Below are 27418 nucleotides of genomic sequence, written 5' to 3'. Positions count from 1 at the left end.
TGATGAGTACACAGGTTAGGTACACCATTTTCCAAAGACAGATAAGCTGTTTTCTGTGCAGACGCGGTCTAAATGGAAGGGACATCCATAAATGGGCTAACTAACCTCCCCGTGTGTTGTTTCTTTGTTTTTCGGCTTTATATCGGAAGTTAAGTGTTTGCATTCACATTGGACGCTGTATGTGTCGACATCTAATATGCTTGTATGACCAACCGAATTATTATCGTCATTTACTTAGACATGGATAAGCAATTACGTCCGCCTAATTCTTCATTTATTTTTCTAATTGACTCCATGCGATAATCTACAACCATATTAATTGTCACTCTGATCCGCACTCAATTAGCCAGATTCTGTTAAGCTAACACATCATATATAGTAATATTGTGCCGGTGACGCGGCGCTGTCCTTCATGTTAATGAAGTACAGTATCACGACATGCACAGGAATAATCTCTTGTATTTATTAATTTATGCTTTCGATGAAGTCCAGAATATTTCATTGTGTAGCTCAAGGTTAACGTGATAAACGTGCTCAAATTATTTATGTATGCCATTTTATTATTTAGCATTTCTGTGTTTGGGTGTCACACAAGTTCGTGTTTTGCATTTTTACATTCCCAAGGATGATGAAAGTATACAGAATTGAAATTTTACCTCACCAGTTTGCGACTGTAACTATGTCTTGTTCCTCCAACTGGCCTGAGAACTGCTTACTGATACGGATTTCAAGTGGTCAGCACTTGGAGTTTGTTTTACTTCCCCATATCTTATTATGGGGGAAACAAAATTTGCAGTCTGCAGTGCGCTGTGCGAATATGACTGTATTGCATTCTGTTATTTAAGTACAATTTTTAGTTCAAAGTTTTGCCAGGCGTATGTGCGTATAAATAAATTATTTAACCAAGACAACCATTTTTAAAAGTTCATGGTTAAAAAGCAGGCCTAAATGGATAGGAAAGCATAAAGCATTGACATTTGCAGACGTCCGGGATTCTGTATCGTATTAATAAATGTGCATGCAAATCGGCTATCGATCCTTTTGATTATATTAACCAATTGCCGCTACAGAGCGGTGTATTGTCTCTTTTCATCCGTCGCACGGTGGTAGCAATTCAAAAACACGTGCTCGGAAATCGTCAGATTTATTCCGGCAATCGTCGTCAAGGGTCATCGAACAGTGAATCCATGCAGGAGAAGCTGTGTAACAGAAAGGTCATACCATGTTGTTGATAGAATGCAAAGAGGTTCAGTAATTCTTGGATCGCCTGCACTTCATCTGCGCGCCAGCGCAATTCGTACATGCGCTTGTATATGCGCGGACAATATTATCGTATTTTCCGCGCAATTGAACAGTGTACAAGATCGTTAATGGTTGTCGGTTATCATATTACTGGAATTTATGACGATAGTGAAACCACACTAAGCAGATTTGGCAATAATGCCACTGTGACCGAAAGTATTTAGACTTGTAGAGGATGTTCATTAATTTGTCGTTACAAATTGCATGCGTTTATTATACTACGTTATTTTTGAAAACAGTGTTTATGTGGCTGAAAGAACTACTTGCACGGTATAAAAGGCCAATAATTATTTGAATGTGTCACTTAATGTTGGCGAACATTAACTTATTTCGAACTCATATATATGCATAGCGAACATCTCAGAACCTCTAACTGCAACATTTAAATTTAATAAGCTCCTTATACGAGTACTATAGTTTTCTCGCGTCATCTTGAATTAGAAATTTGCATTTGGTTTAAGTGTCAGCATCCAACAGCAAGATGTGTAAATTACCCAAAGATGTTTGCATTTCTTATCATTATATCCCATCGTTGAGAAGGATCAACTGTTTGATTACATCGATAAGTGCCTCCACAGATTAATCTGACCCGCAAATATTGCCTGCATGCGCCTTTGTGTGAAACATTTACGAGAATTTCAAATCGTCTTTAAAGCTTTAAAATCAGTATATTAATGCTGGAAATTGTTCTTGGATACGATGTAGAGATTAGCTGGTCGAACAACAAGATAAGCCAAAGAAGATTGCGAATCAGGCAAGATTATCTCACCTCATTCGAGGTTTAAAGAATATAAGGCGCAAAATATTTAACAATTTTGGAATACTTCAGTATCAAGAGGTCAATTAAAGTTTATCGTCCACCAGCTACCCGAGAAAACGCTTAACTACTGAGCATGAATTTTTTCTGCCCCTTTTTTGCAACTCGTAATCGGTTACAATAAGCTACATGTGACAATAAAGTTAATCTCAGTCAATCAAAATGTAGAATTCAAAAGCATTGGCAGAATCTCAAATAGTCATTAAATATATGCGCTTTGACAAATTTGAAATTAATGATGGCTTTAGTCCTGACATCGACGAGAATGGAAGCCATCCATGTTTCAAAATGTCACAATTAATACAGATGGCTACAGCAATACTTTGTGAGACCTCCTACGTGAGAAACTGCCAAAGCGTACGTGTTTTCTTTTCAAATTTAAAAATCTCACTATATATGGAAAAGTGACGATCACTTTGTACCACGTACCGCAGTGTGCAAAATAGAGAAATTACTACGTAGAAAAACTTAATTGATAATGTGCGAATACAGAGTGCATAATATGCACGTAAAGCTGCTGTCCGCGTCGCGTATAATTGATAAAAAACTTTTTTTAGTTTTGGTGTAACGGTGAATTGGAGAATCGGAATCGAAACTGGTAGAAAAATATTTTTTCCCATGGTTACATATGAACACTCTGATTTAACCGAGTAAATTGACCAAAGAATATAGATATAAAACAACATTGATTGCACTTTAACAGCTAAGTCAGTACATGCATGCCCTGCCCATACTGGACGTGGACTACGCTACTCGCTGACATCCACAACAAATGAGAGTAATACATGTAACACATTAATCAAACGTACTTTTATCCAGTAACCCTACACAACCGCGCTAATGGATTACTATTTGGTTGGATAATCCGCTTATTTTTTGTCCAGTTGACTCAAGGGCACATGCACGCTTATTCCGAAGGTAGACGAATACTGGCACCGAATTTGTATGTATAAGGTACAACATGAACAGCAACGGCCAACGCCCGGCATTTATGACCATTGCGGCCAAGGTCGTTGCTGGTTAGCACCCGGATGCGGCATGGATAAATGGGTGAAATTGGATGAATTGCTCATTTGCATGGCCATATTACTGAGATGGTGCGACTGGGGGAAGGGATTCATGCAGGGATTGGCAAAACCGTTAAGGGAAGATGGTATATGCTGCGACATGCCCTGCAATACTGAATTGGCCGCGGCAGCGGCGGCTGCGCCGGATGCATTCATTGGTGTGACATATCCGCTCATTTGGCTGCCGGGTCCCATACAGGTATTACTGCTGTAGAATCCACCGGCACCGGCTGCACTGTTGGCCATGGCTTGTAGACCCGCAGCGGCGTTAGCGGCCGCTGCCGCTGCTAATGGATCGTGATGCATCATGTGGTGCATACCCGTGGGGGATTTCATTAGGCAGGAATTTCCAGTTGATGACGGTGCGCAGGGCTTTCCATCGCGTACCAATACTGGGACGGCAACGCGCTTTGGTGAATATGTGTGGTTTACGTCCATTTTATGAGATCGCTTAGTCTTGTAACGATGGTTCTGGAACCATATTTTCACCTAATGGAACAGGAAATAATTGTTATTATTTACTCTGTCGGTTATTTAATTAATAATATTAGTAAATAAAAGTAAAAGTATCACATTATTAAATAACTAAGCAATATTATAAAAACTCCTTAGGATAGAATTTATGTATTTACTATCGTACATGGAGCAGCTAAAGGTTAAGTACAAATTATCCATCATACGTGGGCATATAGCTATATTATCAGTGCCTGGTTAAAGTAAAAATTTGTGTTTTGTGACCATTAAAATGAAAGCTTTGAAAATGTTTGTTTGTCTTCGCAGAAATGTTTCTGTTCGCAACTTTCGGTACTAGTACAGTACAGCCTGTACATGTGCTCGTGCCTTATTTTTGTTAGGTGGATGCTTAATTTTAATAATGCCTGAGCCGTTGCGAAGTTGTAATTCATTGGCACGAGTTGGTTTAAATTTATTTACACGCTGCGCACATTTAATCAAAGGCACAAACAGTCATGCGTTATCACATACTTGAGTCGGGGTCAGACGAATAATGCTCGCAAGGTGTTCTCTTTCCGGAGCGGACAGATATCGCTGTTGACGAAAACGTCTTTCCAGTTCCATGGTCTGTGTTTTGGTAAACAGTACCCGGCGTTTGCGCTTTTTGGGCGGATCCCCGTTCTCCTTTTTCCCATCGGCATCGGATTTGTCGTCGCCCTTCTTGGAATCCGTATCGGAATCCCCATCCTCATCACCGCTCTCACCGCCCTTATCATCCAGAATATCATCATTGGAATCATCGGACAGATCGTTAGGAACTTCATGCGTGGATGCACTAGAGCGCGGCGATGTAAAGGGCGCCTCATCCAGGAGGCCGTGCTTACTGTCGACGCTGTTAATGTGTACTATATTGGGCGTTGTGGATTCCTTACACACAGACACCGGACTGGCGCTAACGTACGGCGGTGCCGGCACATTAGTGGATGGGGAATGTATGAGCGCGGGATTAACGGGAGCAGCGGGTGCTGTTGATTCGGGAATCGTGTGGTGAACGTCAAGGGATAATTGAGCGAGACCGGAGTTGGCTGTGTTGATGGATTGCATATAACCTGCATTTAATAGTCAGCACTATAGGCTCGGCGCGCGCACACATCATGTACATTTCTATCAAAAGGGTCACGCCAATGTTGACACGTTCGGCGTTCGTGTCCCTATCGTTAAAACTGCAACTAGCAATTATCCTTTATCGGAAAGTGTGCGGCCAGCTAATTTCTTGATTCAACTTCCGATTACATGGATTACATTAAGTGACGACAGCTTACTTTGTAATAGTCAATACTTAATTTAGCTTATGCACAAACACGCGCCGGCAAGTGCGTAATCTTACTTATTACTTGTCCTTTTAAAGGACACGCTAATACCGTGGCACAGCTGTCGTATTTCTCTTATCAGCATTCTTTTATGTGAATTATTAAGGTGTAGCTTCCAAAAAACAATTCTATGCAGCTTTTAAAAAATTGCTGCCTGTTGGTAATAAGAGCCCTTTTTAATAATGCAATTATGGCACATTGCTGACTTATCTTTTAATTTCCATGCAACACTGGTTTGATACTTTAAGAAGAGAGAGCGCTTCATTGCGCTCATCATAAGCTACTTTGCGTCACTTTTCAGATTGCCAGTTGGCAAAGTAGAAGCTTAAACACTATGCAAAAAATGTTTCCTTAATCTTTAATTATATGTACTTGCATGTTGTTATATTTTTAAAGTATGTCGACTACTGCTATACGATGAGGTAACAAAAATAAGTAAAAGAAATCAACACTTACCGGAATAATAAGGGTCATGATGCATCCATCGGGTGTACGGGTTATCCATACCCGATTGATCTATATAGTATGAATAGGGCATCGTGGAAGACATGAAGGACACTTGGTCCATGGTAAGATTGCCGGTAGCGAAATGCGGAAAGGAATGATCCAGTGCGGCAAATGAAGACGGTGGTTGTGGTGATTGTTGTTGACCGGTTGCTCGACTATGGTTATTTGCGCCCACTGACTGTATAACACTGGTATGAATAGCCGAGGCGGCTGCATGAGCGGCTGCTGCAGTTGCCCCTGCTGCAGCCGCCGCTGCCGTAGCCCCACCGCCACTGGCCGGAACTGCCACACCAGTCGTTGTCGTATTAACATTACCATCGCCATATCCTCCTCCGCCATTAAGTTTACTTTCGGGTAATTGGAGAATATCCTTCACATGGAAGCTACTTGACGACTTGGAGACAGTAGCGTTAAGGTTGTGCAGTGTCATCGCTGAACCAGCGTCCAATGATCTGTAATACAACATTTTTCTTCCCTATATGTACTTGCCAGTAGTGATCATATAATAATCCACGCAGAAATGCAAGATTTCACATATTCAGCAGACTACAATGCCAATCCCGATAAACTGCGCGCATAGAGAATTACGACAGTTAGTCGGAGTAAAACATGCGCGAGAAAAAAAACTGTCATCCTTTGCGCATTTAGAAGCAGAATACTAAAGAAAACGTGGTCACGGATCACCGCGATGAATACCGCTACGCTGATGTCTTACTGAAATTTCTCGACAACTAGAAAATCCACACGGTGATAATCACGCTGCAGGCGACATTATGTCTTTGACCAATAATAACCATTAGCCGTATATAATCCACCACATAGAAAGCGCCATTGAAGCAACTGGCTAAAGCTGTGTACTGACAACCAGCAGCCGGTTTTAAACGTTAGTGTGCACGATAGCAGATATATCCAGACTGGATACTGCGCCTGTCAGTTTTAGTAAGCAACATTCACTATACAGTTCATTATGAAAAACCTTAAAAAGAAATAGGTATTTGAAGTTACAGTGGAACAAGTGAATTTTAACACCTATACCTAAAAGATCTTAGAGTACAAGCATAGATACACTTGTCAGCTGCTGCATGTTGCGTTGATTTTCGCTAGCCACTTGTATCCTTTGTGATTTTATCTTTTTATCCTCCCACTGCAATCCCACTTGATTGCACTGGATTGTACTAGATGAGATCGGGATGAGGGGGAACACTCAGAATGATACTCGTACGTCAAGAGATATCTCGGCACTTTGTGATAGGTTCATCTGTGGATGCACAACAGCCGCATACTCAAAACGTTTTGAGCCCAGGATAATTTTCCTCTTCACATATATCGCGCGCCGGGTCTCTATACGCGCGCGCGCCTGCACTGGCAGCCGCATCCACTGTGAAAATTGCATTCTTCTGGATGAAGTAGCGTCATCTCCAAGCAGTACATATGTACAATATGCATGCCCTCCAATCAATAATGTAATGGATTTTGAATAAATGTCAAATGTTTATTTAACTGTGAATAACCCCGCCTTTCAATAACGGCACGCTGCGAATGTTTTGCCAAACGATCAACGATTGCGCACAGTAGTCAACACACATACACCACAGCGGACCAACACAGCGCAATTCTCTCCCGTGGTTAAGCGGTTCTGTAGTGCCACTCTCGTTCTGTCAGCTTTAAACGATTGCAATTGAAAATATCAACTACTTATAAATAACTTAATGATTTTTCAAACTTTTAATAGGCTTGTTGAAATCTCAAGTTGATACGAAGCCGGTGCAACTTGCGATCGTTTTCGCACTTATTATTCATTCGGCGAACGTTTAGTCTGCAGACGTCCGCATCTACCTTGTGCGAATGTCAAATAACAAAAGCTCAATAAAATTTCACAAATGACAACTGCAAATGGCAAATGGCTGGGTAATCGAAAGGTCACAGGCTGAAAAACAATTATTATTTAGTAAATGTGCATAAACGGCTCAGTATTTCTGTAGTACTCCACAGATTTTATTATCCGTAAAAGTTTAACAAAGTATTTGACGCTAGAAACAAAATTTCGGTAAGAAATGTAAAGAAGTTAAATAAAACAGAAAATTTAACCTTCACTGTGCGAACGTGAATTCGGAACGCAGCAACAAAAGTTTAAGACATGCGTATCTGCAACCATACGGTCATTATTTTAATTCGATTGCGGATTATCGGTTTGATAGACATTCATATCATACATAGAATACTGCATACCCGTAGCACAGTTGATGTGACGTTTGTACAGGGTGTTAAGTTAACTTGTTTGCATCTCAAATAGGCTTAAAGTTATTCAAAGGTTGTCATATTGCATTTGATTATTTCATCTAATGGTGTCACACATAAACCCTTAAATATTGTTCACGCTGTTATTGAATTCATTGACTGTGATCGATACGGTGTCCATTAGGCCACCCAAAGGCAAAATCATATATAAACTGTCCGCAAAGTCAGTAGCTAAACGCCGCAGATTATGCTGTCATCGTGGGAAAAGCAGCTACTTTATAAAGTCTTACGAGGTAATTTAAATATGATTAGGGCTGCCTTTCACATGCTCAGTAAACGTTTGGTTTTGTCATGGACACTTTTTCAGCAACCTTGCAAGACACTAATCGGGTAAATAAATTGCTAAGATGCGAGGCGAGCAGAGTTTTGTAACGAAATTTAATTAATGTAATATTATTGTGTGCTTATAGAGTTGTTCCACTGGTATAACGCAGCGGTGAAATTTATTCAGTAAATGAAGTCTCATCCGACCTATTTGGCGTGCGCCTCCGTAGATAAATCCCATTGTATACCGTCGTCGTATTCAAATGAATTCTGCGGTCGAAATTGCATTATGTTAATTAATTATTCAGATTTCTGTTTACATTTAATTCATCGTATCGGCATAACAAGTCTCATATTAAAGACCGGGCAGGTGACCTGCCGGTAAAAGGTGCAAGGGACAAAAGTTGGTGTTAACTGAACCGTAATGGGGCTTTGGAAAACGCATCACTTTACACAGCTTCCGATCGATACGGCAGTGCTAGCCTCATTTGGCGTCAGGCCACTCGACAAGCGATTGTTCATAGCGCGAGTACGCCAGTCTGCACCTTCACGGATGGAAAATGAGCTATCATTTAAAAATTAAACGAGCAGCCGCCGCACTGAATATGGCGGCAGACGCTCCAGTTCTTAAATTTTATTTAATCAACCTGATGAGAATATGAAACGTCGGAGCAATACTGCAGACGGGACAGTGGGTAATACAGTACTGTATTGTTTACCTTACGATAAAGGCGTATAACATTGACTTACCGCCATGCCATAGAGAACACGGTCAGACAATCTTGCGCTACCATATAACGCATTATATCCTTTAATTATTCCAAAGAAAAAATTTTACCAAGAGGAGTTTTATCCAGTTATAGTTTTGTAGACATATCAGAAAATACTGACAGAATATCGAATTGGCGAGAAATCGACCGGTGTGGTGCGATATTATCCGTTTACAGCTTAAACCACAGTCAAGCGTCAAATTTGACACAATATCGCCCAGCAAGATGCCCGCCGGTGCACGTGCATCATTTAATTCATTGTTGGATAAACTGCTTTATTTCTATAGAGGCCATTCTTGGACATAGTTAATCGGAAATAGTTGCTGGCTGATGCCCTTTATATCAAGTCCCAATAAAGCAGCACTCCCACGGCACACTAACTGGAACTGTTGTAAATTCTCAGACAGCGTCAATCATACGACGAATGACGGTGTGTATTTATCATGCTAATGAAGTACAATACAACCAAGGCTTAAGGATGTTCACAGCTTGTGCAATATAAGCAACAAGACACCAATGTGTACTTTTAAGTTTTTGTTAAAAAAACTATTTTAAAATAATTGTTAATTGGTAGTGCAGTGAATATATAAATGTATTTAGTTGAATCTTATTGTCACTTAATGGCCCAGTGCTACACGTGGTTGTATTAGTGACCGTTGCATATATTCGGTTCAGGCAATTGAAGCGTAAAGTCGGACTGAAGAAAGCGTCTTCTGAGCAAAAAATCATTTCCAGAGAGCCACACTTGAAATGTGGTGTAATCCAATTTCCAGCACAGACTCTTAATTAACCGGCCTACCTTGACCGGTCGGGTGTAAATTAATGAAAATACTTAAGGCGTTGGTATACTCTTACAATGACCAGCTGAAACCTGAAGATAATGCTGCGAGCAAAATGTTGATTTAGGCGCAAATTTAAGGGTTTGATAATCGATTCCCTTTGTACAGCTGTATGCACAGCACCGTCATACAGCTCCCCTGATCGCATTTCTCAAAAGCGGCCGTAGATTTAACTTGTGAGATGATGACGGTACATCCATATAGTTAATCTTTACTCTGAAGGCAATTGCCGTATGATAAATACAAATTTCCCCTAATTGACATCCTTGCTTTTTGTCTACCAGTAGACGAATTACCTGTCTGATCTTCTGTTTACCAAGCAGATTACTGGTAGCGCTCAAAGAAACTTCGCTAACCTCAATCGATCGATTTTGTCTGAGAACTACAAGTTCATTTCAGGAAGCGCAAGGGACAATTTTGCGACTCCGCTGCGAAGTGGAGAGACTTTGGTTTTGTTGCTAGTTTTTAGAACGTATCCTGGTGCAAGTATTGATTACTGCGACCATGCAAGTAGACACAATGAAACGCATCATAAACAACATAATGTTTTAAATATTGCTGTAGCATTATTAACTGCAAAGTGCCGATTGTTATACTGATAAAAAAACTGATACGCTTTAAGCAAATTTGCAAATTTCATATTTATGCTAATTAATGAGCACGTCAGATAACGTGCCAAAAAAGTATTTAAAGCTTATAAGTTGGTTAGAAAGTATTTAAAGTTTGTGGCGATGTGCGTGTGTAGTATTTCTATCTATTACAACCGTGCATTCCGCTTAAATAACCCCTTATTCGACGCTATGCTACAGTTTTGCTACTTTCCTAAAATTGCTTCTTTGTCTGCCATCTTGTGCTTTATTATTACTATCCTATTTAGGTTACAATTTTTTCGTCTAACTCATTGCCTTGATTAAGTTAATTCTATTAAATTTTATTGCTGACAAATGTCCCGTTGACAAGGTTTGGTAATTATATAGTGATCATAAAAAGGAGGTTTCCGCCGTCCGGTAAGTGGCGCACAGTAGTTGTTTTCCTAACCTTCCAAGCGGGATATATGTGCTAGAGTAGGCCTGCTGGCTGACAGTAACTCACAGCACAAACCGTAATAAGGTTTTACGCAGCAAACTGTAAACCTATTTGAAAACGCACAAATAAAAGAAACATGATTAAAACAAATGTTTTTTTTTAATTTTACATAGGACTAGCTAATAAAAATTGATAGACACAGTTGGAGTTGCTAAAGCAAATAATTTTATATTGTGCGCTCAGACTGAAATGTAATGTTCTCAAGTGTGTTTTGAAGAAAACGGTATAAATAAATTATCTCAACATTCGGTATCAACGTTTGCAGTTCAAATTAACTGCAACAATGCGGTGCTGTAATTCATTTGCACGTTAACCGCAGCCACTTATTGCACTGTACAGATTTCTAACCTAAATAATGTAAATCTTATAACTTTTAGTGAATACAGTTTTGCTTGCTCACAAACACTTGAACAAAGGTACTTTGTATAAGTATAACTATTCACCCGAGCTCACAGCCTACTGTACGTGACTTTGTCATTTTGTTAGCAAAATTTGCACAACAACATTTGATTGTATCTATAATACTCGTATATCCCGGTAGGCAACTGGAAAGTCAAAATAATGTGGATATACACATATTCTGTACTGCTAGCGCAAAATGCATGAAGCCGCTGAATATATTAATCAAAAATTTATCAGATGCTGGTTCACAAAAGTAATACTACCTAATTATTCTGTAACTACTCATTTTTTCAGTCGTCTCACCCTAATTTGAGCGTTATGCATACTGGCAGTAAGCTTTTAAGACTAGGTTAGACTTTATATATTTAAGTTAGACTTTATATATAGCAATTAAGATGGAGTACAGACATAAGCTCGAGCATCAAGGAAAAAGTTTTGTTAAAGCAAACGTTTCATCTATTACGCTAGCACCGGGTTTTTTCGCTTAAGTTTTATCAGTTTCTCTCCAAAAAGGTTTTTTCCAACTAATGCCGCCAGTTTTTAAATGGTGTGCTAGTTTTTAAATGGCAGACATGATGCTACTTTTTGCAAAATATTATCCATATATCATTGAATGTTATAAATAACTTGTAAGTACAAGTCATTTCTTAACGTTCGCAATTTTTGTTGTGAAACTTCCGATTGCCAATTCCAAAATTATGCCTTTAGTAGTGCTAGTACAGGTCAAGTTTTAAGCATGTATCGGTAATCGTACCTTCCACACAGTAGTTCCTGATTAGCCAGATTGGCTGTCTGTAATTCCACATAGTCATTTCCGTGGCTCAAGTGCATTGGGATGGGATAACCCGTCCCCGTGACCGCTCCTGGGTCTTGCATAGAATGCGCCAGATTCGATGAATAATTAACCCAGTCGAAATTCGTCAACGGAATACTTTCACCGGTATCATCGCCCTCATCAACAGGTTGTCCGAGAAGAGCGTCGGCGTACATGCCACTTCCGTTTCCCAGGCGGGATAAATTAGCGCTGCTGTCCAGAATATCCGGTGGCGAATTCTGCGTCTGCGCCATTCAACCTGACAGTTGTATCGGTAAACAGCAATTTCCTTATTTGTTAACAATCAGGAAAAGATGTATTTGGATAAGTGAAAAAATGTTAAGTCGTCATGGAAAAAATTTCAGTCAGTCCCCATCCGCGGTTTGGTTAAAAATGCTGGTTTAGCATATCGAAATGGATTATTACGTATGACAGCGATGATGGCTCACTGTGTGGTGATTGGTGGCGGTACAGTGTCCGCGGCTGCTTTCCTACGCCGTTATACCGTGCTGGAAAAAATTGCGTGCATGTTTTGGTAGTTGGAAATCGGCGGCGGAGCTGTGGGACTTTGTGATGTGGTCAGCGGGTTTGAAGCCAGTTCAGCAGCATGAGTAGGCGACACGAAAACGAGTTTCTGCGGATCGCTGGCAACGAACTGTACAGCGCATAATGTGAGCAGGATCAACAAGTAAGCGCATCTCTGTATCACACTATGGTAATTTTTGCTAATGTGTTGTATTATTTTAGCAAATAGAAACTGTTTCAGATTCCTACGTACTCGGTGCGGTTTGATGTTTGCGAAATTCTGGAGTAAGAATACAGCGATCGGCAGTACGAAGATCTGTCCAGAAACCACACAATGAAAAATCTGTTTTTGCTGCCTGTGACTGATTATAACAAACGTTACCGAAAATCATTTACAAAGTACTTCTTGAATACTGAAAATGCATACACTGGTCAAGTTACTTTCTTGGTTGTATGCATAATATTAATTTTATAGATAGCTAAATTTCGCGCAAATAGCGTAGTTAGATATTAAATTGCACTCATCAATGTTGGTGACCTTTGAAATCATTTGAAATAGCTGTGTTATAACAAGTTGGAAAGTCAACCCGGGCGTGATGTAAGTACAAAAACGCGCAATTCAATAGTATGTTGCTGATTATTACAACAAAAGCTTAAAACTTTTTTAACTATAACATCTTTAACTGTAAATAAGTTCACCCAAGCAAAAAGATACATTCGGAAGAAAAAAGTATGTTTTGTGACTCGTTAACTGCTAGCTTGGCATACCGGTGCTAGCCGTTACGTCTGTACTGTATCGCATTACGTTTAGCCGCAACGCGTGGCGGTAATCCAAAAGCTCAAGAGCGACTTACGCCATCTGAACAGTCGAATTTGGCAGAAATTTGTCCGAAAACACAAATTTTTGCATAAGTAATTATCATTGAATTGTGTTTACTTTCTGATCACGTAAGTTTTTACCCTTAAGATCTGCCGATTTGTGTACAAAGTGGTGAAATCTGATCCGTTTTACTTACGGCGTTGGGATTGGCAGTCTTGCGGCGTAGCGTTGTAAGTTACCGCAGCGAGGCTACGAACAGCAAGGATTCACCTTGATGCTTTGACCGCGCATGCAACACGAAACCTGCATGTGTTTGAACGAACAAGGTAAAAATGGATTTTTCGAGAATTAAGTTACGGTTAGAAACTTCGCGCTGCACCATGTGGTATTTCAGTTGTGCGGATATGATTATGGATCGTCTAACTCGGCCGTTAGGTGCGCTAACCATATTGTCATACAGTATATGCCGGATTATAATCCTTGTGCATCTTTGTTACTTTCTGTCCATTGATTACCACTTTTGAGCTCGATTGTGCATTCACGCATTTTTAGGCTTATTAATTGCTTAATTTACGGTCACGTAGTACATCAGCAGTGTGCCACATCACATCAGTAGTGTGTCTTAGATACTGACCTTTCTTAAAATCTGACAATAGATGTAAAGTCAAATAGCGTGTGGATAAGCTAAATTGTATAAATCACAATTGTTTTTCCCGCCATCGTAAATTTTATTCAAGTGATGTGGAGCGACAAATTTAAAATCGGCAAACATAAATACCCATTAAAGTTAAACAGAAAATGGTGGCAATGTACTGCCATACATACTTTACTAGCAACCACAATGCAAAATACGCCAATATTACCAGCGGCAGTTGGTACTTAATTATTGTAAGCAGAGAACTTAGACTGGAACAGTGGAAATTACTTGTTAATTTTACAATCTTGCATATTAATTGTATTAATATTTACATCAGCAACTACTACAATCTGAATACTGACACGCTAAACGCTAGCAACCGAGTATACCTGATTATTAGATTTACTGTGATTTGAACAGAATGTTATTTCTTTTGCACCTGGCGAGATTTTACTTGGATTTTTGTTATTTTAAGAAAACGGTACTCCTCCAATACCCCAAACGTATTTGACAAAACAGTACTCTCTTCGTCCATTGATGTACCAAAATTCATCCATCGTGCGTCCGTCGATTACGAATTCTGGTGAAATCAAGCATTCCAGTGGTTTTGCTTTGCAAAAATAATTATTGAATGCAAATTAGCAAGGCATAAAAAAACAATTTATGTGCCGAAACCAGGAAAACTGGTAACGTTCGCTGGAAAACCATGACAAAAGAATTCATAATTGTGACAGCCGTGCAAGGCCAATTTTATAACCATGCAGACGCATCCCTCCTAGTTATTTTAAGGATGAAATAAGTATACACAGCAGCGCTTAGAGCCATGTCGACGATTTATGGCTTAAACGTACACATACGCTTTTTTCGGTAACAAAAAAATTCAGAGTAAGTGCAAAGCAACATTGGCTTGTAACGCAACCTTTTGTAAACCTTTCAGAACAAATAACGCAAAAGCCAGCATGCGTAAATTAGGTTTATCAAATAGAAAATGATCACGCGATGGAATGTACCTATTAAATTACTAAATTTTCCGGTATCATGCACTTTTTTCCATTCAGATCAAAATATAAACGAAAGAGCTGTACATATCTAAAAAAGCGAAACGAAGCCCTAATAAAAACATAAAAGTTTTAATCACAACAAAGCGCAAATTAAACGCGAGTACCACCGGAGTTGGCGTTGTATTCCTGGTGAGAAAATGCGGGATTAGAAAAACCGACTTTTATCACCGAGCGTTCCACATCAGCCAGATCGTCACTCACTGTTCGGGCTCGCCCCGGTTTCTTCAGTGCGATTTCCGTGGTCATGTCGGAAATATTGTTCAGACCGTTGTGGTGGTTTATGGGTGGACGCTGGCCCCGTCGGCTTTTGTTGCTTTTAAAGGAAGATGATTTACTAAGGTAATCGCTTTCCGTCGATAGCTGTTTGGCTATCGCCGACTGGGATGAGATGCTCGATTCATGGGAAAGTCGGCGCAGCTTCAAAAAATTCCAAACCATACTGCCTTGATGGGACTAAAAATTAATGGTTTTTATAGTATTAAAATCAGACTGCCTTCACCATTCAACTATGATGTACAAAATACGAGTACATCTAACATACGTGAGCTCTGTAATACGGTTTTACTGCATTGATTAACACTTGGTTTTGAAATTAATAGTTATCTTTTATAGGGAATAGCAGATTTTCTGCGTCACTTTCGCGCTTAAGTAATAAAATATTAGCGCTTCAGCGGAAAAATTTAATTGTTTTGCTTGCTAAACAAGTGACTTTATAAACAACAAAACGATGCGTTATGCCGGTTGTGCTTACTTGAGAGCTGCTTTCTTTTCCGGATGATGATTTAGAAGATTTCGGTGTTCCGATACAATCTTTGCACCATTGTGGACACCATGAACAACGCCGGATATATCTTTGCACCGTGCCAAAAACCTTCTCGTTCATCACACAGTGAAAAACGAAAATGAAAAACCCCTGTAAAAACGCACATACAAATATTTTAAGAAATGCGCAAAATACGTTTCATCAACATAACCATTGATATGCGTGACAGGACAGTATAGTTCTCATTACGCGAAAAGATTGGTTTGAGTGGATAGTTCACACAATTTTTAACTAGCCTAACTGAGCAGTTGGATTAGGACAGTTTGCAGGATTTGTCCGTTTACCTGGAGACTGTTGCATATAGTGAACAAATAAGCAAAAACTAAGGTTGAAGCGTGACTGATGTATAAAAATCCAAATAACCATGTTGTTCCCAACAAGCAGAGCAACATGACCGATCCTCGCAACCATCCTCTGGAAACATAACAAGGTTTGTTAAATCAAGACACTTTTAGAACCAACGAATCTGAATACTTGTGGTTCCTTACTTCATTTTTTCAAGATTGTTCTGTTTTCGCACTGGATTCCGCACACGGAAAACCGTAAGCAACGCAATGACTAGGAAAACCGTATTCACGCAAACTATTGCCAGCACAGGACCGGCAAAACTCCACACGAACCCGTCATTCGGCAGCAACCAGCAGCTTAAAAAAAAACAATTCAGGCTGGACGTAAACTGGTTATCGCTTCCTAATTAATTGTCGCTAATAAAATGGAAAATTTAAACATGAAATAAAAAGCAGAAGAATTAATTTTAAGAAAACGAAGACTGCGTTTACTATTTATCCGTTCCATAGTGATCCGGTCGAATGCCGGCCGCAACAGAAACAATAATTCCTGGAAGTCCATAACCGAACGCATAATACCAGACTTTTCGGGATTCTTCCGCCTCGAAAACTTGCACAAGCATCATGTACAGCTGCAGCCCTTCCAACAACATCCACGCAAATGCCGCCAACAGTGTGTAATGCAAAATCCCAGCGGTGATGGCACACCCAATCTGAAATAAAAGGTCAGCTGTGCGTTTGTCTCAACTGTCAAATTTACGCATGGTCGCATGGTCGATATTCGCATGGTTTGTTTGAAATTTAATTTACGCGGTTACGAGTAACTGTATATTGCACTAAATTCCAATGGTGAAAAATTGCTAGATTTTTGTTAAATATTTTTGTTTGCAGTTGTGCAGTACCTGATTGTGAACCCGATCCACGCCCAGAACAAAAACAAACTGTGCGATCAGTAAGCAGAACGTTAAATTACGGTGTATGGTCACACGATCACACCACAATGACCTGAAAAGAACCGCATCATTGTTGAGAAAATCCATTTACAGCAGTCCGTGTTGTTACAAGAAGTAAGCACTTTCCACATCATGCGACCTCCTATAAACACGTTTATACGCAGAACATACCGGAAAAACGTGAAGATAATGAGGCAGAGAATAAGACAGACAATGGAGATAATGCATCCAATATAGGAAATGATGTTCAGTGCCAGACGATCCTTTTTTCCAAGTGTCGCCAAGGCTCCATTAATGTCCATTAATACTAACAATTATAATTCGTTAGGCAATTTATTCAGTATTTGCAATATATGTAGGCGAATGGGCAAGGAGCTTAAACAGTGACGTACCTGCAAAATTTGTCAGATGAGAGCATCGGCAAACGGTGTGCGTGGAATTGGACAAATGGTCGACTAATGAACATCCGGTGACATCCCAGAAGGAGTTGGTTGGATCACGCATATTCCAAAATACGCAGGTTGCAGCGGAACCATTCGTAAATGTGTTTTTAAATGTCAGAGTTACGGTTTCTTCATCCAGACTGACCGACTGCCGTTGATTGTTGCTGTCCAGCACAGTTGCTGATAAAACTTTGGAGTTGACAATTAATTGTCCGGTTGTGGAGTTTGTCGCACTGCAACAACCGGTGAAATTAATCTACGTTACCAAACGTAGACAAAAAGTTTTGCAACAAAAAAAACAAAATTGTATCTGATTCATTCCGGAAGAGCAATCTCTTCCATTTATTAAAATAAAATAATTTTCTGATGTAAATTAAAATCTATGACCGCCAGGTTTATGCATAGAGAGAATAAACATACGCCGCTTCGCTTTGCTCCGCTCTCATACAGAGCGGAGCAAAGCGAAGCGGCGTATGTTTATTCTCTCTATGGTTTATGTTACTTTCAAAGTCTTAGTTGCGAATGTTTTTTCATTTAATTTACCATTTCTGTAAATTTTACCTGGTTTTATAATGTACGGTCGTACGCTTCTTTTTTCTTGGTGTTATTAATCGATTTTAGGATTTTTAAATAAAATGCGTAACTATTCTATCAAATTTACGCCGTCTAGTGCATCTAAAGCTGATTAATTGTTAATTGACCTGTGTATTTCTCTGCGCAGCTTAAACAAATAAAAATACGGCTTACTTAAGAGTATTGTTTTGTGGAGCGAGTAGGGCAGACAGTGTCAGACTGTACTGTATGAAGGAAACTCGAACATTTCCTTGTTTGTCACTGAAGTTTTTAATCGACGGAGGAAGTTCTATAACGTCGAACAATGCGTCACTTTGGTCGGAAATCTCGTTAGACGAATTTGGATCCGCGGAAACAGAGGTAAAGGTCATCGGAGCATCTATAGTTTGGGCTGGTAGCACAACCACCTGAATGTCTGTAAATTGCATACATAACGTTATATTGTTTCGGTTTGACAATACCGTTTTTAACACACAGTAATTATAGGTTGTATGTATGCTGCGTTTGTTCGGCTGTTACAATGCAATTGCACCAAAATATGCCAAGGTCGCATACCAATATTTTCATACTGTAAGCGCTTTTGAAAGCTTGATGTATTCCGAATTTGTTCTGGGCTAATATTAGCTAAAAGAAATGTGGAATCCTCCGCGGCCTTCATAAGGCTGGTCGCAGCGTCCGATCTTTGGTCTGTGCAAGCAAAACTGGTAAATAAAAATCTTGATAAACCATGCCTACTTTTTGAATTATACCGTCGTCTAATTCAATCCAACCACGTTTATGGTTATCTGCCAGCATATTGCTGACACTCTGTGAGACGACGTTGACGAATTCCTCCGTTGTAGCGAACGTTTGATCAAAATCCATAGTGCGCGCTGCCGCTTTGCTCTGGCGTTGCTTTTCTGATAAGAGTCCTTGGAGAAAATTACACGCTTCGAGTATTTCAGAACCGTTCATACTGCCGGATGATGTGTAATTGGCAAACTGCTGTGCTGTTGCCTTTAGCACCGCCACCGGCTCGTCGGTTGTCGTCATTAATGTTGTTACTGTAATCGCAGGTGTAGCTGCTGCCGTGCAAAGGTCATCAACAGGACCGCTTTCTGGATAGTATCGCGGTTTCGACTCGTTATCTTTTTTCGTGCACATCCAAAATGAAAAACCTTTTCAAGAAGGTGGACAGTTTCAGTTTATGGACAGTTTTCACAGCGTGTTATACGAAAATAATTTCAGATTAGTATGTAATTGTGTAAAAATAAAACCAGTACAATTACGCACTTTTTAGCTTAAATATTATTTGCTATTTATGGTTTTTTAAAGCCACCAAACTAAAAAAAATTACAATACGACTTTTACCGCCATTTAACGCATAACTTGATACCAGAGTTTTTATTAATTTACGAAAGGATGGCTGACAGAATTCCTTACCGTAAGGATAATTTTCGACGTTCTTGTCAAATTGGCTCGACTGATCGGATGCGTACATTTGCACAACGTGTCGGACGTTTTCAATCAAAGATATACTTATTCGACTGGAAGGTTTCGGGTCGCTGCAGGGCTGGATAACGAACCCCGGCTCGGTTTTCCCCCAGACATGATCTTTAATTAATCGCGATTCACACATACTGCTGTCGGGGACCGGCGCCGGTGTGGTCGCAAACTGTAACCCGGTCTCTTCCTGACCATTGTTGACCACCGTGAACGCGGTAATCCGGTCACTGGGCGGATGCATGGTGGGAAACGTCAACACATTGGTAAACCAAGGGATTTGCGGAATAGGCGTTATGGTGGGAAACGTCAGATTCAACGGTGGAACCACGGTACTCATAAAATTCCCCGGAAATGCCGATTTTGGATAATTTGTTTGCGCCACGGAGCGCGAATGCACCGACACATTCTCACCGGTAAGTGGTATGCTTTCCGCCAGTGAGAATGTGGGAAATTTACAAATCCATCCCAGCTTCCGGTTGCAGTTGACAGAACTCCACGCCACCTCGCTTTTCTCCAGCGAGCGGCCCAGCTTGACATTATAAGCCGCACACTTATCCCGTGAGCGGTCGGTGTATTTCCCCAGAGATTGATTATTTACCGCCTCTGACAAGTTACCCAGCTGATCGGCTGACTCGCCGGCTTCGCGGTAAATCAGCCACAGATTCACTCTCTTCTCCCCATTGAAACGTGATTTCTGTCCGTATCCGGTACGATCCGTGACCACCGCTTCCCGCATTATGCCTTCCGCCTCGGCGGCAGTCACCACCGGCAACTGCCCACCGTACACCTGACAGTACGAGCGTGCTTCATTCCACGTGGCTTTATTATTCGTATTGTATACTTCGTAGCAGGCATTGTTCACGTAAAACTGATTGGCACCACAACTGTGCGTTTTGTCCACACAGCGATACCGGTACTGTAGCTGTTTGGGTGTGGCCGGGCAGGGATCTACACGGAAATCCGCTGCCGACATTTTGACAATGCAATCCTTGCGGCCTTGACAGTTTTCTCGTAAATATTTAACGGCCGGCAGGGAACACTGGGGATCGAACACGGCCATTTCGCCGGTGCTGTGCGCTGTACACACCGCACGCTGATTAACAATGACACCGTACATGGCGTACTCGATCTCAATGCGCAGATCCTGCGGCTCCGAGGGACAGGAGAGGGCCGCCACGTCGTCAGCACATTTTAAACCGTAGCCATAGCTCACCACTGCAATGCAGTATCATTTTAATGTAATGTTATTTTACGCAGACATATTTGTATCACATAATGCACGTGTGCTTCACACCCTACGTACACGTAATCAACCAGGAACTGATCTGCCAAAAATGATGAATAACATGGGTCGTATTTATCTAACACACAACTTACCACCGGTGTCGAGTTTCTTTTCACACTCCAGCCCTTCAAATTCTAGACCACATTGGCATTGATGGGGGAAAGTGCCCAAGAGGTCTGTAATGCAAACAATCACAGCCCCAATAAAATACTTAGCAGTTTTTAACAGAAGAATTAATTAATTATTATGTACCATTTTATGTACTAAAATATGCAAGTAAAGGAAATGCCGGCATACGCATCATACGTTTGAAATTATTCCGTTGTTGGTTTCCGTATAGCAACCGATGCAGAAAAAGAAGTTCATTTTTTAAAAGCATGGGATGATTATTTAAGTAAGTATTAGATTTATTATATTTATACCAGCAAACCGTTGCGATGGTTATTTTTTGAAAATAATGGAACGATGTATTTAATTTATCGCAAGCAGCTCGCTATAGTCACTAATGCTTGTTATATGTATATAGTCATTAATGCGTGGGACGAACTACTACTGTAGTAGTTACCTGCCGCGTATGACACATAAATGATACAAATGTTTATTTTGGCAGACCACTTCGGACCAACTGCTTAGTGAGTCAGTTTTCAAGAACATTAATTTCGGCAACACAGACGTTACGTTTTCAATAAAGATGTTTTTGCATCTTTGCTGACTGATTCGGTTAACCGGTTAAGGTTACCCCTATTTTGGCTTTTACCGTTCGCGAATGTGGAGATCCTGCGATATCGACTCAAAACTCAGTTTTGACCATTCTAAAGTGTTTCTTAGTTAAAATGATGAAAAATTCAACCCCTGTAACCAGTGTCATAAGTTCAATAGTAAACTTTAAAATTCAACATTAAATCTCGGAGCACGATGGATGGATGGGCTGGTTGAGATTTCTTTAATTTAAATTACTTTGAGCACCACCGCATCCACTGTAAAGCCGGCTTTTGATGGCTGGCGTTACGGTTGGGTTCGGTGGCGGTGTTATATACCCTTGAAAATGGGAATGAATGAGCGTTTGAGGAAATTGACTTCCCATTCATTTCTTTTGTTGAATGGAAGATGCTGTCAGATGCCAATGATCCCCCATTTACGTTTCGCAGCTATTTTAAAAAACCAATTTACGCCAATGAGTTAATGATTTATTGCTGTGCCTTTGACATTTTATTGCTGCCGCCGAGCAATTTTAAGAAACAGGCAATTAATATGATCCCGAAGAAAAGTTCCTGTCAGTTAATTATCGACTTTATATGTTAGAAAATCCGCCATGAATTGACAGTAATAACATACCTGGCCAGCGCTCGGCTTTTCGTCGGCAGATAAATGGGAAATTAGCCTCAGTACACGACGTCATGATCCAGGATGTATAATTGGCGCTTCCGTCAAGTGCCAAGCACAATATACGTTGGTCACGGGCTGGTAGAAGGCTGCTTTTTATCCTTCTCGTCATGTTCCCCGGTGTGAAGGTTTGGCGGGGATACCGTGTCATTTTCATGTCAAATATCGTTAAATTCACATGTTCACCGCTATCAGCCCAAATAAATACGGCACTTTGATTGGCAATGCCACCACTCCAGACATGCGGTCGTCCTGTAATTATCCAACCAAAAATAATTCATCGCTACGTGCTGCAGTCTCGAATCAATGGCGATAGCGTCGTTATAACTTATAAGTGTTCAAAAAATAAAATTTCTGTAGCTCAAAAAATATTAAGCAGCCCATGTAAAAATCAAACACGGGAGCTGTAATTATAATTGCATTACTGCAAAAAATTAATTTCCGGAAGTTAGTATTGATCTTCCTGTTTTCTTTCTGTGTACCTGACCTTTTGGGGGATTTGGCTTAGGTTTTCTACAAAACATACCTGGGAGGTCTTGCCCTCGGGCGAAGTTTTCCAAAAACAGTCTTTCGGTGATATCATGCGCGGTGACCAGCGATTCGTTAGACCGTGCACAATAGTCGGCGGCTTGTGACCAATTCTTTTTTTCACGATGTACTTTATAGCATCCATGCGCAAAAAGAATGGATCCATCGGGACAGTATTCAGGCATCGCGCTGCTGTCGTCGTTAGTGCCATAACATATGCCGCCATTTTGACAGAAGTTTGTAGGACAGGAAAAGTTTGAACTACCACCGGAAACTAATTGTCCTACAATACAGGACGTCGTTGATTTAATAAATAGCGCTTGTAATTTGACATACGTCTAATGTCACTACAACATGTATTACTTTTAAGTAAAAAGCGCTACGACTTTGAATACTTCTGCTTTTGCAGAAGCTGCTGCCTTTGTCTGCTAAAATAAAACCATATTTAGTGTAGCTCGGCTCGCTAAACTGCGCTTAATAGCAAACTGATATAAAAACTGCTGTTTTAAGCCGTGAATCTATAATTTTAACCTCATTTATAATATTCACACAAAATTGTGCTGGAACAGCGCTGGTGGCTTGCTAGGCTAATATGCCAAGCTACGAACGTACCCATACAAAATTTGTATTTCTTACTACTTCGACATTAAAATTAAGGTTTATGTGCATAACGTACCGGAGGTTGCAACATTGACGATGCTTAGCGTAGTAAACAATGTCCAAAGGATAATCCTCATCGCTGGTTTATTTAGAAAAAATCCGATGCTCAGCATAATAAAAATAAGAATTTTTGATTTTCAAAATTGCAAAAAACCACTTTCAACGGAAGTTATTCAATTGATCCGGTAACTTCCGTGTGCGCAATGAGTTGAGCATTTAACGCGTACGGTAACAACAAAATCTGCGACGTAGTACATTTCGCGATCGCTGATACACATTGCTACAGATCGCTCCTCCAGACCTTTTTTAGATTCAAAGTGAAATAACCCGGAAGGAATAAAAAAATCAACAATTGATTCGGAATGAATTACACTTGCAGATAGCATAACCGATTTCCATCGTGGTGCACTATCCAGGCGATATGTTCACAGGCATCGGCAAGACATATACAACGCGGCACACTTTCGACAATGACAAGGGTTCCATAAGCGCCAAAATCGTACTGGAACCAAAGACGGAAGTGATGCTGAGGAAAATGCACTGCAGAAAATTCATGGAATCATGTTTTCGATAAAGTAGTTGATCGATTCTACTCTCGCTTTTCAATGCTGTAACGCTGTTTTCTCAAAGGTGGTCGCATGAAAGCGCACGTCGCCAGTTTAAGGAAGTGCGAAACGTTAATGCACTCTAGTCATAAATAAGTACATGCACATAATTCCACTCATCGTCATCGTCGCGTTTTTTTTAATACGAAACAGATCAAACTCTCACACCGGACAATACCGGACCGGTGCGTGTAATTCGTCTAGATCGTGCTGCAGATTTATCTTTATTGTAACAGCACCTACAGTATCACCTGTACCGGCTGTACGAGCATTACCTATAGCTTTAATATTTATATAAGGAAGGTTTACGCAAGCAGAGGCGGGCTGAATACCGACCTAACAGGAGGTTTGGGAGGGGCTAACTCCATCTACATATTTCACAGGAGCGACACAACAACGCAGTGCATTATTGCAATAATTACTGAAGATTGTTACTACTTTAAAATCCTGACACTAATGTTTTCCATTAGTCTTGTCGCTTTGTAGCGGGTTAGAACTGGAGCTTGCACAACTGTTGACGATTCACTAATTTGAGCCGGATTTGGATTGTTCATTTCCGGTTTGGTACAGCCAGAGCCATGATGAATCGTACGATATTTGTAGCTAACGGTAAAGAGACAGTGGTCTCTTAAAGCATAATTACCCTATAAGTTGTGTGTGTGTGTTTGCGTATGGTCTTTGTACGACACCACGTGGCTCGCGGTATAATAATATAGTTCTCATAGTCTTGTGCTACAAAAAACTTGGATCTGATTCACAAATTTACAAAGTACTGACTTTTTCTTACGGTTAGGCACACCTTAAATTAATGGCTGTGCTACTGTAATGGATTATGATTACCGTGCGGTTTTTACTTTTCAGTAGATACCGGTCGTTGTCTGTCTGGCAAAATATAGGAATTAATAATTTTTTCTAGTTTTTGTTGTTAACGTACAGAAATATCCGCGCCAAATTTCAACATATTGAAGCAACGTATAGTTAATAAGTAAATTTAAAGGCTCTTCGCCCACTGCTCTAGAGTAGTCTTTGGAGTTTGTTCGATCAGCACTAGAGAATGTCAACAAAACTGCGTGACCTTGGATATTTATTAGCAACTGCGAAAATATAAATACTTAATATACGATCATAGAGAGCGTGGCGGGTTCGCAGGATGCTTCCATTCGTTCCGAATGGGTTTTGGAAGCTTGAATGAAAATATCCACGAGCTAAACAGCGTACTGTAGTACAAAATGAATCTCTCTCTATCCAGAAATGCCCAGACGGGATTCCCTAATACAGCTGACGTCTGCAGGAACAGATATATATACAATTATACAGTATACATACACTATACACTTAGAGTGCCAATACTAAGTTGTACATTCGGCATCCATCACATAGGCTAGAAGTATAAAGCGGTATAAACCAATAGCGATGAAGTCGGATAAATAAAAGTTTTATTTATCCGATTTATCTTAATTTATTAACCAGTGCACTGGTTAATAAATTAAGATTCATTTAACTTCTACATGACTTTAACATTTAACTTTAACATTTAACTTCGCGCCAAGTTGGTGGTTTCCCTTAAAGCTTCATAAAATTTCTTGTAACCACGTGGTTACAGGAAATTTTATGAAGCTTTAAGGGAAACCACCAACTTGGCGCGACCAGTGTGTATTTCGATGGTGCAGGTCATGCGAAATAATGGTTGTTGTATAGAGTTACAGAATCTACAGACAGAATACTCGTATAAGTTGTATGCTAGTATACAGTATCTAGTTTCTATAATTATTCACTACAGAATGCATCACGGAAAACAATAAACAAATTGAAACTTCGCGGTGCGCTAAGTCAGCATACATGCTGTCTGAGGAAATAAAACAACTGCTTTAAATTTATAATAAAAAAATTTATAATAAATAAATTTATAATAAATTTATTATAAAACTAGATTTATTATTTATCTAGTTTTTAGTTTGTTTTTATTATTATTATCTAGTTTTATTATAAAACTAGATTTTCGGTACTCCACACCATATATTGCTACTATGGCCTTATCGCGACAACATCGCGACGACACGATGTCAACACCCATTTGCGCGAGCGGGCGCAGCGGACATCCGTGTACAGGCTGAACAGGATAAGGTGACCAGATGTGAGAATACCGCCCAGGGCTATCATTTTTATCCATTGGGATCCGAAACTGTTCGAACATTCGGCCCGGGAGCTGCTCCGCTAATCACGGAAACAGAAAGAAGAAACCGACAAGAAACCGGCGAGGCAAAAGCTAAACGTACGGATTACGGAATATCTTGGTCAGCGGATCAGCATCAATCAACCCTAGAAGTGGCCTCGCTCCGTTCAGGGAACAGCTCCACCGGATAAAAATTTAAAGCAGTTGTTTTATTTCCTCAGACAGCATGTATGCTGACTTAGCGCACCGCGAAGTTTCAATTTGTTTATTGTTTTCCGTGATGCATTCTGTAGTGAATAATTATAGAAACTAGATACTGTATACTAGTATACAACTTATACGAGTATTCTGTCTGTAGATTCTGAAACTCTATACAACAACCATTATTTCGCGTGACCTGCACCATCGAAATACACACTGGTCGCGCCAAGTTGGTGGTTTCCCTTAAAGCTTCATAAAATTTCCTGTAACCACGTGGTTACAAGAAATTTTATGAAGCTTTAAGGGAAACCACCAACTTGGCGCGAAGTTAAATGTTAAAGTTAAATGTTAAAGTCATGTAGAAGTTAAATGAATCTTAATTTATTAACCAGTGCACTGGTTAATAAATTAAGATTCATTTAATTCTACGGGATCACGCAATCTATCCAACATCTTTTGCACTTTTTGAACTTTATCTTTTGCAAAGTTTAAGAGTGTTACAAATGGCAGAAAAATTTGAACTGGAGCAGACGTCTCTAAAAACGCGCTGCAAGTGCAGCTACAGTCTACCTACAGAGTATCTCTAATACTAACAATTCGTTTTAAATCTTGATATATGACGTAGTCCAACGTCCCAGTGGTCCTTTGGGACCGACTTCACCCCTTCTGATTTGAAGCCACTTCTGCGTCGGGGCAGCGGTCTGACTTTGGGCGTGGTCAAAATGCAGGACGACATCCTTTGGGGGGTCGCCGTAGAATAGGAAGTCCTCTGTGACCAAGCGCGATAAAATACGACCCAAAAAGTATTGAGCTTTAAATTTTTTACCACCATCCGCAACCTAAGCGCACGGCGATCCATATCCCATGCAGTCTGCATTGGCCACCCGCCCACCATCACCTTTTATAACCCGCGCTGCGGTTGGAAAGCGAAACGTTGTGTTAGTCAAGGCCTTTGCACCTTTGCTTCAGCCGTTGACTTACCGTTTT

The 27418-nt window shown here is 40.2% G+C and overlaps 2 protein-coding genes across 4 annotated transcripts; both read right to left on the bottom strand.

Annotated features, from left to right (window-relative positions):
- Nucleotides 1-2720: 2720 nt before the first annotated feature.
- On the bottom strand, nt 2721-12351 carry LOC129584970 (homeobox protein Hox-D3-like). Its single transcript, XM_055477428.1, has 4 exons — nt 11930-12351; nt 5466-5968; nt 4171-4748; nt 2721-3675 (listed from the first exon to the last, which is right to left on the bottom strand). The coding sequence occupies exons 1-4, from the start codon at nt 12241-12243 to the stop codon at nt 3109-3111; spliced, it is 1962 nt and encodes a 653-aa protein (XP_055333403.1). The 5' UTR covers nt 12244-12351; the 3' UTR covers nt 2721-3108.
- A 1796-nt stretch (nt 12352-14147) lies between these two features.
- LOC129584841 (adhesion G protein-coupled receptor L3-like) lies at nt 14148-24292 on the bottom strand. 3 transcript variants are annotated; one of them, XM_055477178.1, is made up of 17 exons: nt 23469-24292; nt 22791-23075; nt 22217-22516; nt 20974-21057; nt 19534-20811; nt 18861-19268; nt 18667-18798; nt 18286-18526; nt 17488-17771; nt 17267-17402; nt 17045-17147; nt 16635-16855; nt 16344-16499; nt 16140-16269; nt 15784-15945; nt 15234-15485; nt 14149-15158 (listed from the first exon to the last, which is right to left on the bottom strand). In XM_055477178.1, exons 1-17 carry the CDS (start codon nt 23563-23565, stop codon nt 15123-15125), a joined length of 4305 nt encoding a protein of 1434 aa, XP_055333153.1. In that variant the 5' UTR covers nt 23566-24292; the 3' UTR covers nt 14149-15122. The 3 variants fall into 3 exon arrangements, with proteins under 3 accessions (XP_055333154.1, XP_055333153.1, XP_055333152.1); XM_055477177.1 differs by having other exon boundaries at nt 14150-15485; XM_055477179.1 differs by lacking the exon at nt 20974-21057 and having other exon boundaries at nt 14148-15485.
- Nucleotides 24293-27418: the final 3126 nt, after the last annotated feature.

The sequence above is a fragment of the Paramacrobiotus metropolitanus genome, unplaced genomic scaffold (assembly GCF_019649055.1).
Source record: "Paramacrobiotus metropolitanus isolate TYO unplaced genomic scaffold, Prichtersi_v1.0 Parri_scaffold0000015, whole genome shotgun sequence".
NCBI lineage: Eukaryota > Metazoa > Tardigrada > Eutardigrada > Parachela > Macrobiotidae > Paramacrobiotus > Paramacrobiotus metropolitanus.
Note: the sequence above shows the minus strand (reverse complement) of the source record. Positions and strands in the feature narration are given on the sequence as shown.

Excerpts from the sequence above, each read along its gene's own strand:
- LOC129584970 (XM_055477428.1), bottom strand. The coding sequence starts at position 12,243 with ATGGCGCAGACGCAGAATTCGCCACCGGATATTCTGGACAGCAGCGCT. Across the intron at positions 4,749-5,465 it reads TCATGACCCTTATTATTCCG|GTTATATGCAATCCATCAAC; the intron begins GTAAGTGTTGAT and ends TATTAAATGCAG. Across the intron at positions 3,676-4,170 it reads TTCGTCTGACCCCGACTCAA|GTGAAAATATGGTTCCAGAA; the intron begins GTATGTGATAAC and ends CTGTTCCATTAG.
- LOC129584841 (XM_055477177.1), bottom strand. The coding sequence starts at position 23,565 with ATGCTGAGCATCGGATTTTTTCTAAATAAACCAGCGATGAGGATTATC. Across the intron at positions 20,812-20,973 it reads AAAGAAACTCGACACCGGTG|TGGTGAGCTATGGCTACGGT; the intron begins GTAAGTTGTGTG and ends ACTGCATTGCAG. Across the intron at positions 17,148-17,266 it reads ATTATCTTCACGTTTTTCCG|GTCATTGTGGTGTGATCGTG; the intron begins GTATGTTCTGCG and ends GGTTCTTTTCAG.